This window comes from Ischnura elegans, chromosome 2 (genome assembly GCF_921293095.1).
Source record: "Ischnura elegans chromosome 2, ioIscEleg1.1, whole genome shotgun sequence".
Lineage (NCBI taxonomy): Eukaryota > Metazoa > Arthropoda > Insecta > Odonata > Coenagrionidae > Ischnura > Ischnura elegans.
In genome coordinates this window covers 132324223-132341553 of record NC_060247.1, presented here as the reverse complement: position 1 = coordinate 132341553, position 17331 = coordinate 132324223, and the positions used below count along the sequence as shown (strand labels likewise).

Below are 17331 nucleotides of genomic sequence, written 5' to 3'. Positions count from 1 at the left end.
TATTTGTGAGCGTACTCCCGGGTATGACCAAGTGCTCACCGAATAGGTGAGCGGTGGAGCAAGCTCAAAATGATGCCGAAGAACTGTCAAGTCGAGCAGCCGTATTAATTATACATTGTAACATATCGAACTCTGGATGACTTATAAGTAATGTAGGCATGTGAAATGCGATTGGCAGAAGCCCTTTTGTTATGTATCTATTCACTAAATTAGGTAGCCAAAATATTATTCTGCGGTGGAATTTTGTCATAAGCCAGGTAAAGTTCAGATGCAGTCTTCGCTGAAAAATGGATTTTCGAGTTGAAATGTGTTTTTAATAGAGATGGGTCGAATAGCAGATTTCTCAAACTCGAATATCGAATTCGAATATTAAATCATTGCTCGAATATTCGAATACTAGAATTGCTCAAAGCATATTATTTCTTTAAGCTTCTTATTTCCTACTAAGTTTCTATTTCCCTTGATGAATGTATAAATAAAAGGTATACAGTGGAACCTTGATCTATCGTTTTTCAGGGGGGTCGAAAAAAACGATAAATGCGGGAATGCTTGACTAGGTTGCCTATGCAGCAGGAAACCCAGGATTTTGGCGAGTAATTAAGATTTCCTTTAAAGGATTCAAACCAGAATTTAGCTGATTAATGGAATATTTTAATTTTAAGGAAACAATTTGGGCTTATAGTTGATTCAACTAACATCTCTTTCAAATATCCTAAGGGGACACACCACCTCGCGAAAAAATGATTGCAAGCCATCTCGGCTTTTACACTGCTACGATGGATTTCTGTCTGATGTATATATTCCTATCTACCAAACTCCATTTCTGCGGCACGCCGATCTGATACTCGGCTTCATCCAACTTCCTATTTTCAACAGGTAGCTCACTTTACCCTCACTCCTACTATCAAGTGCTAGCAGACAATGAGAGGCGTTTTGCAAAATACAGGCGCTCTCCACCGGATTTTCTTCAATTACTTTCAGTCCATCTTTGGAAGTTCTCACGAGATAAGCAGATGAATTAGAATTGCTAGCGAGGAGAAACCAAATATCCTGAGAAAATATCCCTTCAACTGTGACAATAGAGATTTATAGCATAACTCATAAATTGTAACTTGATATATGTTTTCGAAAAAAAATACCGCATCAACTTCCGAGAAGCTCAGTTGCGAGGATATCGAGTTTCGCCAGAATTCTAAGTCTCCGTCGTATTTTGACATTTATTTCTTTCCGTAAAATGCTTTAATAAACTCAGAAATACGTCGTGCTTGGTCTTATTCTTTTTGAAAGTACGCGAAAATTACTAATATTTCAATCCAATAAAGGTGTAGTATCAACTGACGTAAGTCTTTGTTAGACACCTTTTGTGCTAACAGATGACTCACGCAGCGGTTGACCTCCACAGAAATGGGGAACTTCGAAGCTGGTAGAAAAAAAAGGTCAGTGGGGGAGAAAAAGGAGGGCCCGAAACAAGTTTCTATTGTTCTCGTGTAACTTGGTATTTTTTCGAAGCTAAGGTCTTCGTAATATGATCCCTGCGCGAGCTGTGACCTTTTTTTATTTCGAAGAAGAGGAAAGCCTCAGAGGGGGGCTAGTGCTGAATGGAGGGGGATACCGGATCTTGGGAAATGCGCTAATTTAAGTATCCCACGGTACTCATGCAGCAGTTGACTCCAGAAATGGGGAACTTCGAAGCAGGTAGCCCGAAAAAGGTCAGTGAGTGAGAAAAGGGGGGAGGGCGTGAAACACGTTTTTATTGTTCTCGTAACTTGATATTTTTTTCGAAGCTAAGGTCTTCGTAATACGATCCCTGCGCGAGCTGGGACCTTTTGTTTGATTTCAGAGAAGAGGAAAGCGTCAGAGTGGGTGAGGCGAGTGCTGAATGGAGGGGGATAGCAAATCGTGGGAACTACCCTAAGGTTGCTATCCCACGGCACCGAGGTTCTCACGGTGGGGGAAATCAGGGATTGTCGGATTTTTTCACCCGAGCATTTTCGGTTCCCCTCATCGAACTCTTTTCAACGCTCAAATCCACGAATTTGATGTTTTCGTCAACTTGCGAAAACGGTGCTGCGAGCACTGAACGACTACAGTTCTCTACATTTTTCCGAGTCAACTACCCACGACGTGCGTGCGACAGTGTGTGACGCAAAATTCAAAGTATTCGAGACGGTATCTTTAGCATAACTATTCGAGACCTCGAATAACGAATACTTTCCAGTATTCGAGGTATTCGCGGATACTATTCGCACATCTCTAGTTTTTAATTCTTTATTAATATTTCATAGGCTTCATATATATTGAAATATATCTATATACTGTGACATACCGACCATATGTTCGGTATTTCCTTCGCTGAGCAATAACCCGAGCAGGGGATGATCGCATATGTGTGGATGAGCATGCGTATGACTGTGTGTGTGGATAGATTGTCATGCCCTGGGCATGAGGTATACCGTATATCTCCGAATATAGTCCCCCCCCGAATATAGTCCCCCCCCCCCAATTTTGAGACCTCAGTTTTGGGAAAAATTTTTAAATGTAAAGGAAGGCAATTTTTCTGTGGTTAGCAAGTTAAGATTCTAGATTCGATAAAAACTATTATTTTCTGTGAAGATTAAGAACAAATCTGTTCACATATTTTCCATCACAACAAAATAACTATACCTAAAACATGTTGTGATCCATTGCATGTATCAGTAATTTATAGTTCCTTAACCAGATGTAATGAAGAAATGAGAAATTTTTTTAAGTATCCAAGGCTATTGTATTTTTTAAACCTTCACAAATTATTAATATTTTTGATTTCCAAATGACTACAGACAATGTCAATATATAAGCTTTAACTTAAAGCCCATAAACAGTATTGCATTTGGCCCTGAAACTTCCTTAGATCCAGTGTAACACACCCATCAAGTCATCACAAATCCAAGTGACCTGAAGAATTTAGGAAATCTAAATAAAATTGTGTTAAATAAAGTATAAATATTATAAAAATATTGCTATCAAATGCCTGCTAAGCAAAACAATTAAACTACAGGACTTACAAATATCAAAGTAATAAAATTAAGAAATAAACTTTTTCCAACAAACATTAAAACTGAAAAAAAATTATATCAATTTTCAATGCCTCGTCGCGAATCATTGCATAAGTTACACAAAGAGCATCTGCTCTGCATTTGCGCACAAATTCGACGATATTTTCCTCTAATTCTTTGAATCTGCCGCATCGAGACCCCCGAAATGACTTCCGCGATGTATTAGCGCTTTGCAAGCGCTGTAAATACTATGATTTACGGCGTATTCTGCAACGGCTATTTTTAAATTGGCATCGAAACTCCGTCTTTGAAGGCCTCTAATCTGCGGCAGGATTGATCCTCATCTTTCTACTTGATCCATCACCTCACTGTTGAACGTAAAATTATTTTTAATAAAGAAAATATCGCGGAAATAATTGCGAAACGTTATGCGACGTAATTTATCGATCCTATTTACCCAGACGAATTGAAGATATTCCTCAATAAATTGATTACACTTTCGATGCTGAGTCGCTGTATTTCGATCAAATGCAGTAATGACGGCGCTTCTGGTTTAAAGTCGTCGATTATTGCGCCTTTTCAGAAACAAATGCATCACCTATTGCGCATTCTTGTCCTGCGAAGGCGGTAAAGGCCAAGGTGCGTATAATAGGAGGTGGTCTCAGCTGAAAGTGGGGGAGGAAGCGCGTGACGTCACGAAGTTCCACATTGCCTTTCGCTTCCTCAGAGTTCCTAGGGTTCCTTGCATCGTGGCTCAGCCGTGGAAGCAATTTGAGGCTACAATGTACTTTGACTTGAAATCTTTGGGTAACTGGAGTATGAGGTTGAAGTAACTTCATAATAATTGAGAATATTTCTTTAGATAGGTAAGTATTGTTTTGTTAAAGATAAATTCACTGGCCTTCTGAGGATCCTTTATAGCAATTCCTTTCTTTTACAGAAATAGTTATCACTTCGTCCTGATTCGTATTATACCTATTTGAATGTGTCCGTGAGGAATATGTATATATGAATATGTATATCAGTAGTCCACAAAGATTGTTATCAATGTAGTACTTAAGGTCATTCTTCTGTCCGCTGGTAAGTTTGGCTTTTCCATTAATTCAATGCCATTCTGAAGTCCTGTTTTTAATTTTGTTTCTTTCCATAATAATAATAAATAATAAATTTTTTATTTGTCCAAGGATCTTATGAATACAACATAGATATAAGACACGTCAAAGTAATCAACATAACACTTAAAAATGTAAAAATGGTCAGAGTTCATTTGTCATTTAAAAATTCATTTACACTGTAGTAGCACTTATTAATTAAAAATTTCTTTAAAGAAGATTTAAATTCCCTATTAGAATTAATCAAATTAATACTTTTGGGAAGGAAATTAAATATTTTTGATCCCATTGCAATGGGACTTTTTGCTGTTATAAGTTTTTTATGGAGGGTAACATGGATGTGGCGATGAGACCTAGTTAGGTGCTCATGTACATCATTATTAATTGGTAAATCATTAATATTCTCTTTTATCAGTAAACATAGTTGGTATATATATATACAAGGCACTGTTAACAAATTCAGTTCTTTGAATAAGGGTTTACAAGAATAAGTATAAGGCTTACTCATTATACATCTTATAATCTTTTTTTGCATCTTGAAAATTGTATCTAATAGCGTTACAGTTGATCCCCAGAATACAATACCATAAGTCACTCTACACCCATGTCTCGTATAGCGCAAGGGATGCGTTCCTTGGGGTCTTTGCGCTATACGAATTTGCGTTATACGAGAGCGTTTTAACATAGGGAAGATACGGATGCGTTCCTGGTAGCATAAGTCTTGGGTATTGAATTTCCTCTAAAACATCTATATTCCCATAAAAAGCCTTAGAAAACATTATTTCTATAAATATTTATAGTTTAAAACATCTTTAAAGATAGTATTCACGCATTCAAAGACTTTTATTCACGTTAAAAAAAATTCTTACGTGCTTTCGAAATTCCGTCCTGTCGTGCGGGTGGGCTAACATCTGCTATCTCAGGGGATCGTAATGCGTTGCCGGCAGTTGATGATTTTTCAAACTAGTCTAAAAACAACTATTGTGTCACCCAGGCCCTTTTGTCGCTCATCGAAATGACAGGAAAATGCTATTTCATAGCTAGCGGAGTTTATGAATGATAAATCATTTTAATTTGAAGTCCTCCGAGTCATTAGCAGCTACGTGAAACAGTCTTTAAATGCCTTGAAACCTGACCCAGGTTTTCCTTCCCTGAAAATGAATGAACGAGAATGCATTCTTTTCCAAAAGAATATCGTCTCATCAACACTTAAAACTAGTTGAGGGGGAAAGGAGCCACTTTCAATAACAGCTTGGAGTTTATCAGAAAATGTTGTGGTGGCTGCGCTATCAACACTTGCAGATTCACCTGATATCGCCGCACTGAAAATACCTGCTTGCCGTTTAAATTCTGGAACCAACCGGAGCTTTCACTTAATGTCTCGGAGCGATTACCACTCTCGTCTTTTTTTACTGATTCACCATGAACTTTCCGTATGTGTAGACCGCTTGGTTGAAGTTGGTGCGGCTGAGGTCACTGATATTTTAGCTTCGTCTTTATTCAGAATAAGGCATCGTGAGTTTAAACTTCCGCGCAATATCGCTTTGACGCTCTCCATTTTCAAAGCAATTGACCTCTCTCAAGTCCTCTTCTAGGTTAATGGTTTTTCTTGATAAATTCTTGATTTTTCTACACGCATTCCTATTTTTTGCCATATTCTCTTGGTTTTTACCCTGTATGGCTCTATCTAAATCACCTTCTTCTGCTGAACTGTATTCCTGAGACGCAGAAGGGCTATGACTGCGGGGAGGGAACGAAGCCATTGTGTTTAAGACTCTATAGCAGACCCTTTTATGTGTTGATGCTATTCATGCGCAACTCGGTCACCGCTCCATTTCTCCCCCGTGAATACCGATGACCTTGAAGGCTTTAGCGTAGACTCTCTACCTGGAAGGCAATCGCCCGGTAACCTACGACGGCAAAAATACGTCTCAAACCGCATTGCTGAAAAAAAAACTTTTCCACTAGCCCCACGCTTAATTAACGATCTAAATTATTTATTATCATTCTGTTAAGGAGACGAGATAAATCTTCGGTAGGCCGGCTATCTTGACCCAATGACGAGTAATACTTTTGGCAATTGCGCAGCAATGAATTTCGGATAATATATAAACAAAAAAGAAGATTTGAGGCAAGAAATAATATTAATATGCGTAAATTGATAGAAATTTCGTGTGTACTTAGCGCAAGTTCACGTTTTATCACGAGAGCGTTTAAGATTTTTGATTAGGCTACACTGCGTTGCAATGTTTCCCCGAGGAACGAATTTGCACTATATCGAAATTGCGCTAATCGAAATTGCGCTATACGAGACATGGGTGTACTTATAAAGTTGCAATGGTAAACTGACATCATCGCCTTGTGAGGTAAGGATGCTTTTAGGAACCTCACACTATACAGTACTCGGGACAATTTCGAACACAAGTCTTTTACATGGAAGGACCAGTTCCCAGTATTTTCAATTTGTAGCCCTAAGAATTTACAAGTTTTAGTTAGACTCAGTGTATGGTTGTTCAGTGTCAATGTTCCAAAATCTTTGGAATGATTCGGGTTAAACAGCATAGACTGAGTTTTTGCACTGTTTAATTTTAATTTGTTGGAAAGACACCAATTCCAGACTAAATCTAATATATGCTGACCATAGTGATGCACTTCATTGATGTCATTAGCTGAAATTAGGAAGTTTGTGTCATCTGCAAAGAGGACTGGTTTGACATGGATGCTATTAACAATCAAGGGCAAGTCGTTAATGAATATCAGGAAGAGTAGAGGACCCAAGATGCTACCTTGAGGGACACCTGACGTTATCTTGTTTTGGTTTGATTTACATAGTGTGTCACTAAGTCTCATTTCAACACATTGCATTCTATTGCTAAGGTGTGATTTTAGCCACTCCAGTGCGACTCCTCTGATTCCATTTTGGTGACACTTGTTTATGAGTATGGAGTGATTAACCATATCAAATGCACAAGAGAAATCAAAAAATAATGCCAAGACCTGTTTGCCATTATCCAAAGAATTTGAAATAAAATTCCAGGCAGTGATGAGGGCATCCTCTGTAGAACGTCCTTTCCGGTATCCCCACTGAGAGTTAGAAAGAATTTTGTATTTTTCCACAAAAGAAAGTAATCTGTTGTAATATATACGTTCAAAAACTTTAGAAAGCTGTGTTAAAAGTGAGATAGGCCTATAGTTGGTTATATCATCCTTATTACCTTTGTTTTTGTACACGGGTATTACTTTGCTCAGTTTTAGGGGTTCTGGAAAGATCCCTAGCCTCAGCGATTCATTGACTAAAAATAGTAATGGTTGCACAATAAGTTCTTTTAAATCCGCTACTAGTCGACCAGGTATATTATCAACTCCAGGAACTGAAGAGTTAGATAATTTATCTAAGCACATTAACATTTCTTTTTCATCACATGGATAAAGGTAAAGGGAACGCACTTCACTGGTGTAATCTACTAAACAATGGTTGTTATTATTGTTTATGAGCTGGGATTTAGTTAAATTACAAAAGGCTTCGTTGATTCGATTGCATACTATATTTGGATCAGTTATTAAAGAACCATCGTCATTGAAAAATTTTGGTACGCATGGGTTTCGTTTTTTTCCGAGCTGTGCATTGATAATTTTCCATGTTTCCTTTGTCTTATTTTGTGCTTCAGTTATGCGTTTGTTATTAAAAGATTTTTTTGAATATTTTAGTAAAGCAGTATACTTCTTCTTTGTCTTTTGAAAATCTAAGAACAATTCATTATTCTGGGAATTTTTGTATCTATGTGCTTTTTCTTTTACAATGCGTGACAAATTAATTATTTCCTCAGTGAGCCATGGTTTTTTACATTTGTTTTTCCTATTTTTAATGTTGATGGTGACGGTTGGAATGCAACACTCTATATGATGGAGCAATTTGTCGTAAAAGATCTCAAAACTATTCTCAAATGAGTGAGATATATAAACATTTTCCCAAGTTTCCAACATTAGAACGCTTTTTAGAAAATTTATGTTCTCCTTTGAGAACACCTTGGTGGTAATTTTACTAGGTCTGACACTCTGAAGTTTCAAATCAAACGTCGACATGATCATGTGATGGTCGGATAAACCAAGATCAACAACAGTGGATACACTCTTATTATGATTATAATTTGTTATCATATAGTCAATTAATGACTTAGAAGTCTTTGTCACGTGAGTTGGTTCCTCAATTAAACATAATAAGCCATATGATTTCACAATGTTCAGTAATTCCGTCCGCTGTGGTGAATCCACTAAATACAGTAAAACTTCGATTTTACGCACTTTGATTTTACATCAAGTCTCGTTTTTACGCAGCGACACTCAAGTCCGGCCGGAAAGCATAGGGAATTCCAATGGCGAAACTTCGATTTTACATCTTTTCTTGATTTTACGCAGTTTTTTCAATTTTGCGCAGCATAACCCCAGCCCCAAAGAGGCCGCTAATCTTGATTTTACGCAGTTGTCTTTCGACTTGTTTTGAAAAACCCGACTAGAGCAATATGAAGTTAGGTTATTTATTCGTGTAAATGAGTTACAAAAATGAATACAAGAACGAATTTAAGTATACCGGGACTAGCCACGGTAATAAATTTACGTGAGTCACCCGCAATGCACAAATTGTGCGATAACTCCACAGAGAAAAAATCATTCGCCTTGACCGGGATGTTTTCCTTCGCCCCAGCGAAATATAACGGCGAAATTAGCCGTTAAAAATCCTCCCGTGCCAACATTTTGGCTTCCAAGGTGATCCAAAAAAGATAGTCGTACTTCTAGTATGGACGTAAGTCGATGGTGATTCAACACGATGGTAAAAGCATACGTCTCATTCCGCGGGCTAACCCCACATCTGCGGGACGAATGGAGGCGAGGGAAAGTTGATTGCGCGGCGTGCTTATTAGAGCTGATTTAACTTTTATCTCATTTTCAGTGGGTTTAAATGAAACATTGTTGGAACTTCAATAGATATTAGCTTAACTCCGCTAGGTGGCAAGCGTTTATTTTTAACGGAACGGGAGTTTATGCCCTCGGAGAATAACTCGCGTCGACAATCGTCATGCAATCATTGAAGTCAAATCAAGACGTGAGTGATAAGGCAGTCCCTTTAAACTCAGGAATGGCTTAGTACCATTAAATCGAAATACAAAAAGTGTCCGGTGTTGTTATCAGCTATGGGGAAGCAAAATATTACGTTAAGATGAGTCACACGGCTTGTGAGCCGAAGGTCCCGGCGCTGAATTCGCGGAAGAATGCCGACAGAGGAGCTATACCCGGTAGATTCTATCTACTTATACTAAATTTTCATGGGAAAATGGTTTTTTAATACGTAAAAATTATAAAGAAGGAAGATTGTTCCGGACTATTAATAATTTTTTTATTCATCACTGGCGGCATGACGGTAGTTGCGCGGTTATTTAAATAGCTCACTTTAAAAAAGTGATCTAAACACCGGAAAAATCTGATTTTCCTAATATCCCGGGTCCTATGTGCTACGTATTATCTTTGGTATGCTATTTGGAAGGAGGTAACTGATAGCTGGGGTCATTAGAGCCATGAAGTAAGGGCTGGGGGGATAGGAACCCTATATTGGCATTAGCCAGGTTGTAATGATAGACCTTAAAGGGACGAGGGCTTAACGTCTCATCTGCTGGACAGAGTGGTGCACTGGAAGTGCCCTCCACATTACTCTCAAGTAGGGATAGGGCCATCTCTGATAAGTTTCTGCTACTGCCAGGACTTGAACCCAGGCCCACAGGGTGTAAAGCCTTTGTGATGTATTAGCACAATTTTGCTCTCTGTTACTGGGGTTAATTTGGATGACTATCCTCAGATATCTCATTTCTTCAATCTCCAATCTTTGTTTGTCTGCAGGTGGTTAAATGGATTTCCTGAAAACTGCTTTTAATGAGAATATTTTCGAAAATTAGCTTCTCTGCGAGCATTTAGTATCACCATTGCGACATTTCTCCTGGGTAACAGATGTAATCTTAGCGCCAGAAATTCTAGCAATTCTACCATGTTATTCAACCATGGGAAACATTGTTCAGGAATGCAACGTTGTTTTTCTCAAGGTAACACGTCATCTGTGGTGTTGCTTGTGAGTAAATAAGATTATTAGGCTTCATTTTCTTGCCTCCAAATGAGTATAATTTAATCCAGGAAACATATATCTGATACGACTGAAAAGGAATTCATGCTCTTTTACCATAAAGCCACACATAATGAGACTTTTTCTGGATCCGGTTCTGGCTCAAATCAGAACTATACAAAAGTGTTCTAAAAATTTCTAAAAGGGGTTCTAAAAATAATGAGCAAGAGTTATCCTGAAAACTATACTCCTCCTCAATACCAACTCTTGATTTCACACACTTTGATTTTACACAGTGCCCATATTTCGGTCCCTCCAACTGCGCAAAATCAAAGTTTTACTGTAGTCACAATTTAAATCACCAGTTATCACTAGAATTCTTTGGTTAACATAAAGTAGTTCCAAAAGTTTGTCAAGGTTGTTTATAAATGTCAATTGTTTCGGCCTACCTAGAGAATTATTATGTTTTGTTAGTGATTGAAGGATATCCAGTTAACATTCCGTTATGGTTTTATTTGGAATCATTCAGTTTTTATATCTTCATGGTGAGAAGCATTAAGTTGTGGATATGATTGGAAGTGTCTATTGAATGTGAAATTCATCTACCTATTCTGCTATTTGGTAAGTTGCCAGGTTTTATACCTTATTATTTTCAGTGGTCATAAAAAATACAATGGTCATGATTGAGAAATGTATTAGTTTTTTATGATTGTAGTTATTAAATTTAATTATAAATGCAGATATTTTGGTAAATATCAAAATCTTTTTGTCGAGGAAAAATGGTTGTTGTGTAATGGTTATATCATATTATTATGTTTTATAGTTTCATTTTGCTGTTATTATTGTATGTTGCTAATACTGCAAATTGAAAGTGCTCAATCATTGTCTTCTTGTAGTGCAAACCTTGAAAGATGAATTAGAAACTTGAGTGATAGCATGTTTGATAAAGATCCAAAGGTTTTAGAATGTATGATGATTGATGATGCTGACCATTTAATGTATATGTATATCACTCTGATGATATTCATTGAATTATTAAATTCTTTGTTTTTTTGGTCTAATCAAGCTCAGCAATTAATACACATTCTCAATTACAGGTTCAGCTATTCCAGCAACAATTAATGGAATATGCGTGGCGGCTTTCATCTCCTTTTCATGGTTCCCTCACTAATTTGAAACTTTTTCAATAGAATTGTTTCATCATTTGTACTTAACATTTGTTTTTAAGTTGCTTACTTTGCATTGATTGTATAAATAATATTAAGTATCTATTAACTAATATGATATCTTATAGTCTCAATGGCGTTCTTACATCATTCTGAAAATGTAACATTTGAAATGTGTGTACATTATATAAGTTTGAAAAATGTGAATTGTTTTCCTTTTTAATTCCTATGTCTGTGATTCCATTTGATGCAGTTGTTATCCATGCTGCAACTCTCATGAAAAGCACATGTACTGCATGTTAGGTTGTGGTTTCCGTAGTTACTCTTGTCTTGTTTCGGGGGGTGATAACATTTCTGATTAGTCAGCACTTAAAATTGACTAGATTCGTGCTCGATGCTGTTCATTGCACTACCTTAATGGAAGTTTACTTGGAAATTATGTGCGGAATACCTTCGATCTTGTTTCTCAGTTTATATTTTACTTTCCTAAAGCTCAAATCATTCAATAGTAAGCATTGCTACTTTGTGGGCATGAGATTAATACTAGTACTTTCAGATATGATTTACCATGTTAATACATATATAAGTTCCCTACCCGGAAAAACGTCCTGTAAAAGCATCAAAACTTGTCTGAGGCACGCTTATAGTTTTCCCTTAATTACCTTTTTGTGGCGAATTAACTACTGCTGGTGCTGACTTAGCTCAGATTTCGGTCTTCAATTAACAGAGGATATTTATTTTTAGCCAAAATAATAGTTGTGACACATATTTACATTACGTGTTTGTTTTATGTTTTATCTTGATATCAATATGATTCCATTTGCAATTTTGGAGTGGCTACGAATCTGCAGTCCTGATTTTTAGTTTAAATTTTAAAGCTAGAAATACTTGTTTACCCATTAAATACGTGTTTACCCATTTTTTACGGTAGCTTATTCCTCTTATGAGTTTATAATTTCGAATAGCATGATACATTGCGATATTTTATGGATGAAACTATAGGATGTAGAATACGATAATTCTGCTTACTTTGCTAGTCTTATGATGCGATTGAAAAGGAAACAGGGACATTCCGGAAGAATATACAACATAATCTGATGGCCAATAACGATATTTTTATTGTAACTCATAAGAATTTGATGCGGAAAGGCGATATCACGACCCGGTTCCTGCTTGTTATTCCCTGGCATACGTCTACGTTGGGAACCTCGTGACGTCACGCCCGCACGGAGTTTCAGCTGAGACCACCTCCTATTATACGCACCTTGGGTAAAGGCAGTGGTTGTAAACACGAACCGCATGGGCACATGCACATGGACGTATAGTAGCTACGGACGCAATGAAATGCTAAATCGTCACGAAAGGTTCACTTTATCTGTTTATTTTTCGCAATTATTTAAATCGTGTAGTTATTAAATGAGCGACGGGTACATATACTATTGATTCAATTCTAGTGTTCGATTAATGTAATGATAGTGTGTGTTTAGTTTTCATTTTAATTATTTACTGTTTTGCGTCATTAAGTGATCAGTGTCGATTGAATTATTCTAACAATACTTTTCCAAGAAAAATTAGCGGCTACCCGATGGATTCCGTGAAAACGCATATTCGATATGCTATTTGAATCGGAATAATCGTATCTGTACAACATTTGTGGTAAAAATTGTCTTAATTTCCGGTAAAACGTGGCAGTATTTACTAATATCTCCGATTATAATCCTTATAAATATACTCAAATAGAAAGACTACGAGAACATTAGCCATTATGCCGTTATTTATTACTTTACGGTCACCTTTAGTATGCTAAACTGGATTACACTCGATTATAGTCCCCCCCCTTACTTTTCCGCGGCCATTTTTGGAAAAAAAGGGGGGACTATATTCGGAGATATACGGTATGTGATTCACGAGTGTTTTGTGTTGGTCAGCACGGACCGATGGTTGCCCCACTCGACGGAGAGGCACAAGTGAAATCCCTTTTACCTCAAAAAAAAACCCCATCCCTTGTGCATCATTCCCCTCCACATTGAGTATAAATCTGCGGAGAGAGAGAGCCTAAAGGCGAGAAATGCTAGCCCGGTCGACGGGGAGAGAACGGGAGTGGTGACGTGCCTGATGGTCGTCATTTCTGGGGGTGACCAGAGAGTTCTGTTGGAGGACGAGATAGTTCTACGGAGATAGCCGGAAGCGGAGCGAGATGGCAGAAGAGCGACAGACGGGACCAATGCCCAGAGGTCGGGACGAAGACAGCCCTCGATCCCACGGACACTTGGGTCCAACGCGTCGCATCATTGACCGCTCCTACTGCTCAGGCTCCGACAAAACTGTAAGAACGTCGCAGTTAGCGACCCGTCCTCGTGCTTGTTCGCCCAGACCCGAATTACTTCCCAAATTGTGTAGCCAGAATATTGGTTCTCTCTCTCTGTCCCGGTGCGCCGTATCCATCAACAAACTGTTGACTCATAGTCAGAAATCTGATTCAGTGTGATCACGAAAGCAGCCTAAAGACTTGATTTGGGCATATTGTAAACTCAGCCCACATATTCTATGAATCACGAATCGTTCTTTTTGTTTTTTGGAGGGGGGGTAATTGAATCATATCATATTGTGCATTTTTCGTTCACCTCATCTTCATCAGGGTAATTAATTTTGATAAATGTGTGTGTAAGTTATGCAAGTGGAAAATATATTTTTTAATGTCTCAAAGTAATCAACAATGGTTCGATCATTCCGTACTCGGGACTATTGATGCCCTCCCCACCCAATAAAATATGTGGCGTTTCATTCTACGTCACAATACGTAAATCGCAGGGTATTACTTGTCCGGTTAGTCAAAAAATAAGGCGTGAGTAATTTTTCTCCCGGGTTAACTAAGTATTTGCTTCAACATTGCTTTCAGGCCGTTTTACACAGGGGACGTCATTGCACAATAGCTGAAGTATGTATGAAGTTAAAATCAAAATTGCATCGTGTAAAGCGGTGAATTTCTATAACATACGCGAGAATGATCGTACATAAGGTACCTTTATAAATATTGGTCTTCTGGTATAGAAACATATTACAGAGATATCAGGGTTAAGAGTAAAATCTTTCATGTGACCTTTGACAAAGTGAGTAGCATACATAAAGTAGACAGAACTAGAAATGTTGAAGGTTAGAGGCTAAATCTATTATGTCAATAAAAAGTTGGCATCAAGCAAGTTGCTCAGCGATTTTAAAAATCCTTAAAACTACTCGCTGGCGAACGACAAGAAGAGATAAAAATTTGTTTGCCATCAGCAGGAACATTAACCCGAGCACATTCAAAGTCCATTCCTCTATTAGAAGCTCATGTGCCATATAGCTCACTTCAAAAGTAATGTCAGATTTGGTTAGTACGATAACACCAGTATTTTTTTAATTTGACCGGTTTACCAGCACTTCCTCAAAACATCCGCAACACTACGTCCCATAATGCTGAGATATAACTTCATCATTAGTCATCCAATGTTTACAAACAGTTTATTGTGATAACAATAACAACATCTACTGACGTCCTTGATCTATTATTAAATCTCATTCAAGAAACTATAAGACAAAGCGGATTTTACAGAATTAGCAGATGTGAAACTACAGCTTTCTAAACATGGGAAAGACGTCAATTTTAGTGCAAAGAACTCTTTTTTCAAGACTTCAATGTCAGCCGCCAGATTCCCAACAAAATATTTGGACGATTGACACAAAAGGCATTTCCAATAAATATCATGCGACTCGTAAAGAACTGTTAGCGATAAATCCTTAAGGCCCGTACATTTAGAGTGATATATATTCAGGACAGAGTCACAAGGTATGAACTTATCACAGGAATTAAAGGATATTTCACAGCCGCTACACGAAAGTATACACAAGCGCTGGGCACCATATTGAATGTTTTGCATTTCAAGTTCCCCACCAAAGCGCTCACTGAGCATTCACCATCCAGGGGGGAATGTGATCGCTCAGTGAGCGCTGACGTCACAGTCCGCTCACTGATCAGGGAGCGATCACTCCCCCTGGATGCACCCATTGATATACATACCCTATCTATTCAATCTTCCACTAAGTCACCCTATTTTTGAGGCCAACAGCTTATTTCTCCGAACTTAGGAAATTAGAAGGTTTACAATTTAGAAATTTTAGACTTGCTGAAGTTGCAACACCACACACAAGAAAGATTTTAAAGAGAATGAGTGCATCAAATATCATATCAAAATAATTGATATGTGATAACACTATCTTCCAATGAGTAAAATCCCTTAACCTAAAGCTATATTAGACTCCATTTCCTCCAAATTTAAGATCAATGCCTTGGGGAATGGTTGACTGATGGATGGAAACACTGAAAAATGACTGAGTGAATAAACATGATACAGCACACTACTATGGCTGTAAACATTTGAAATTGATTAAATCAATTAAAAGATTCAAAATATCTTCCATTTTGGCACAATGTCAATTAACAAAATTTCTAAATTTTAACTCAAATAGTACATTGTTCAATCACAGGGATACTTACTACAAAATTCTAACATTCAACTAACTACCTAGAGCAAGATATATGCTCCTCTATGAATGTTAACTACTGTTACAGCACTCGGATGGGAAGATAAACATAATATTAACTAACTAATAGTTTGGTTACAATAATCATTAAAACTCAATAATTCCAATAGAGTAACAATACATAACAGACATATGTACGCAAATAATATTAAGACTACTCAGTCTTCAAATTTGGCTTAAGGAATTTAATTGTAGAATTACTAATCGGTTACTCGTATATCTATTAGTAATAAGTTTAGAATAATCCAAAAGAATACAATAAGGAGCCAGATATAAGTTGCTCTGCATGAATACCACTAATGGGGTAGTAAAAATGGCATTGGGGGAAACTGGATGATACACATACAATAACGGGTACCTCTACCTTTCCACAGTATTCGGGATAAGTCCCATTAGAGGGCTCTTATGACATACCCTCATTCCATAACTAGGAGCTGCCGTTTTCCTCTTAGGACCAGAGGATTTCTGGCCTCGGACCATGGCGGTTATATGGGACGTATTCTTGGTAGGTAAGGCCTCGAGGACCAAGTCTCCCCCTTTGGGATACACATTTAAACCTGGTATTGCCTTGAGAAAATTCTCAAGAGTAGTATAGCCCAGTTTTGTGTATGGAATGGCATGCCCAACAATCATTTTGTAGTCTCCTGCAATATAATGATGAAAACGGTATTGTCATTCGCCATAAACTTTCTTCATCATAAATAACTTTAATATTGAATGTTGTCCTAAGGTGCTAGCATCGCACCGAAAACTTTTTATTTAGACACGTGTCCTTCATTGACTTTGCGTAGGACTGCAACATATTGTCGTCAATGGTAGACGAGCTTCAACGAGTAACTTATAACCTAAACACTTCAAAGAACTGCGTCCACTGTAACTTACTGTTAATTTGAGAGATGGGTACGCCTCCTTTACTTGATATGAGACATGACCGTATGTCATCAATCACCTGGTTCGCGTCCATCGTCGATTAGATATTTCCCAAACTCTGCAATGAAGAAACGATTCGGTGTCATTGAAAATCTCGAGTATTAATCATGCACAAGGGAAGAATTTTCACCTTAAAATGCGTTCCTCGGTAACCAGGCAGTACTACACATCACCATCCACACACAGCCCCAATTAAGTGGGACATCCTTACTATGTCACTCCGTCTTTTAGAAAGTATCAGTCAAGAGTCCCCACCTGCGTAATACACAGTTATATTAACTGAATAAAAAACTTTGCCTTCCAAATAAAACCGCAGAAGGATACGCACCTATTAAAACACGCATGCAATCAACTCGATTCTCAATCACAGATAACGTGAGCGTTAATTGTCACAGCCTAAG

At 37.7% G+C, this 17331-nt stretch overlaps 1 protein-coding gene and 1 long non-coding RNA gene across 2 annotated transcripts in view; one reads left to right on the top strand and one right to left on the bottom strand.

The window, feature by feature from the left end:
- Nucleotides 1–17331, bottom strand: part of LOC124154644 (tudor domain-containing protein 7-like) — a 70205-nt gene that overhangs the window by 52659 nt on the left and 215 nt on the right. The window contains exons 2-5 of the mRNA XM_046528497.1: nucleotides 17259–17326; nucleotides 17061–17185; nucleotides 16883–16988; nucleotides 16415–16644 (exon numbers count right to left, since the gene is read on the bottom strand). Coding sequence (XP_046384453.1) covers nucleotides 16415–16644; nucleotides 16883–16964 — 312 coding nt within the window. The 5' untranslated portion in view covers nucleotides 16965–16988; nucleotides 17061–17185; nucleotides 17259–17326. The remainder of the gene's footprint in view (nucleotides 1–16414; nucleotides 16645–16882; nucleotides 16989–17060; nucleotides 17186–17258; nucleotides 17327–17331) is intronic.
- On the top strand, nucleotides 4003–11453 carry LOC124154647. Its single transcript, XR_006863978.1, has 3 exons — nucleotides 4003–4115; nucleotides 10737–10874; nucleotides 11351–11453. It is a non-coding gene; the product is annotated as an uncharacterized LOC124154647 (long non-coding RNA).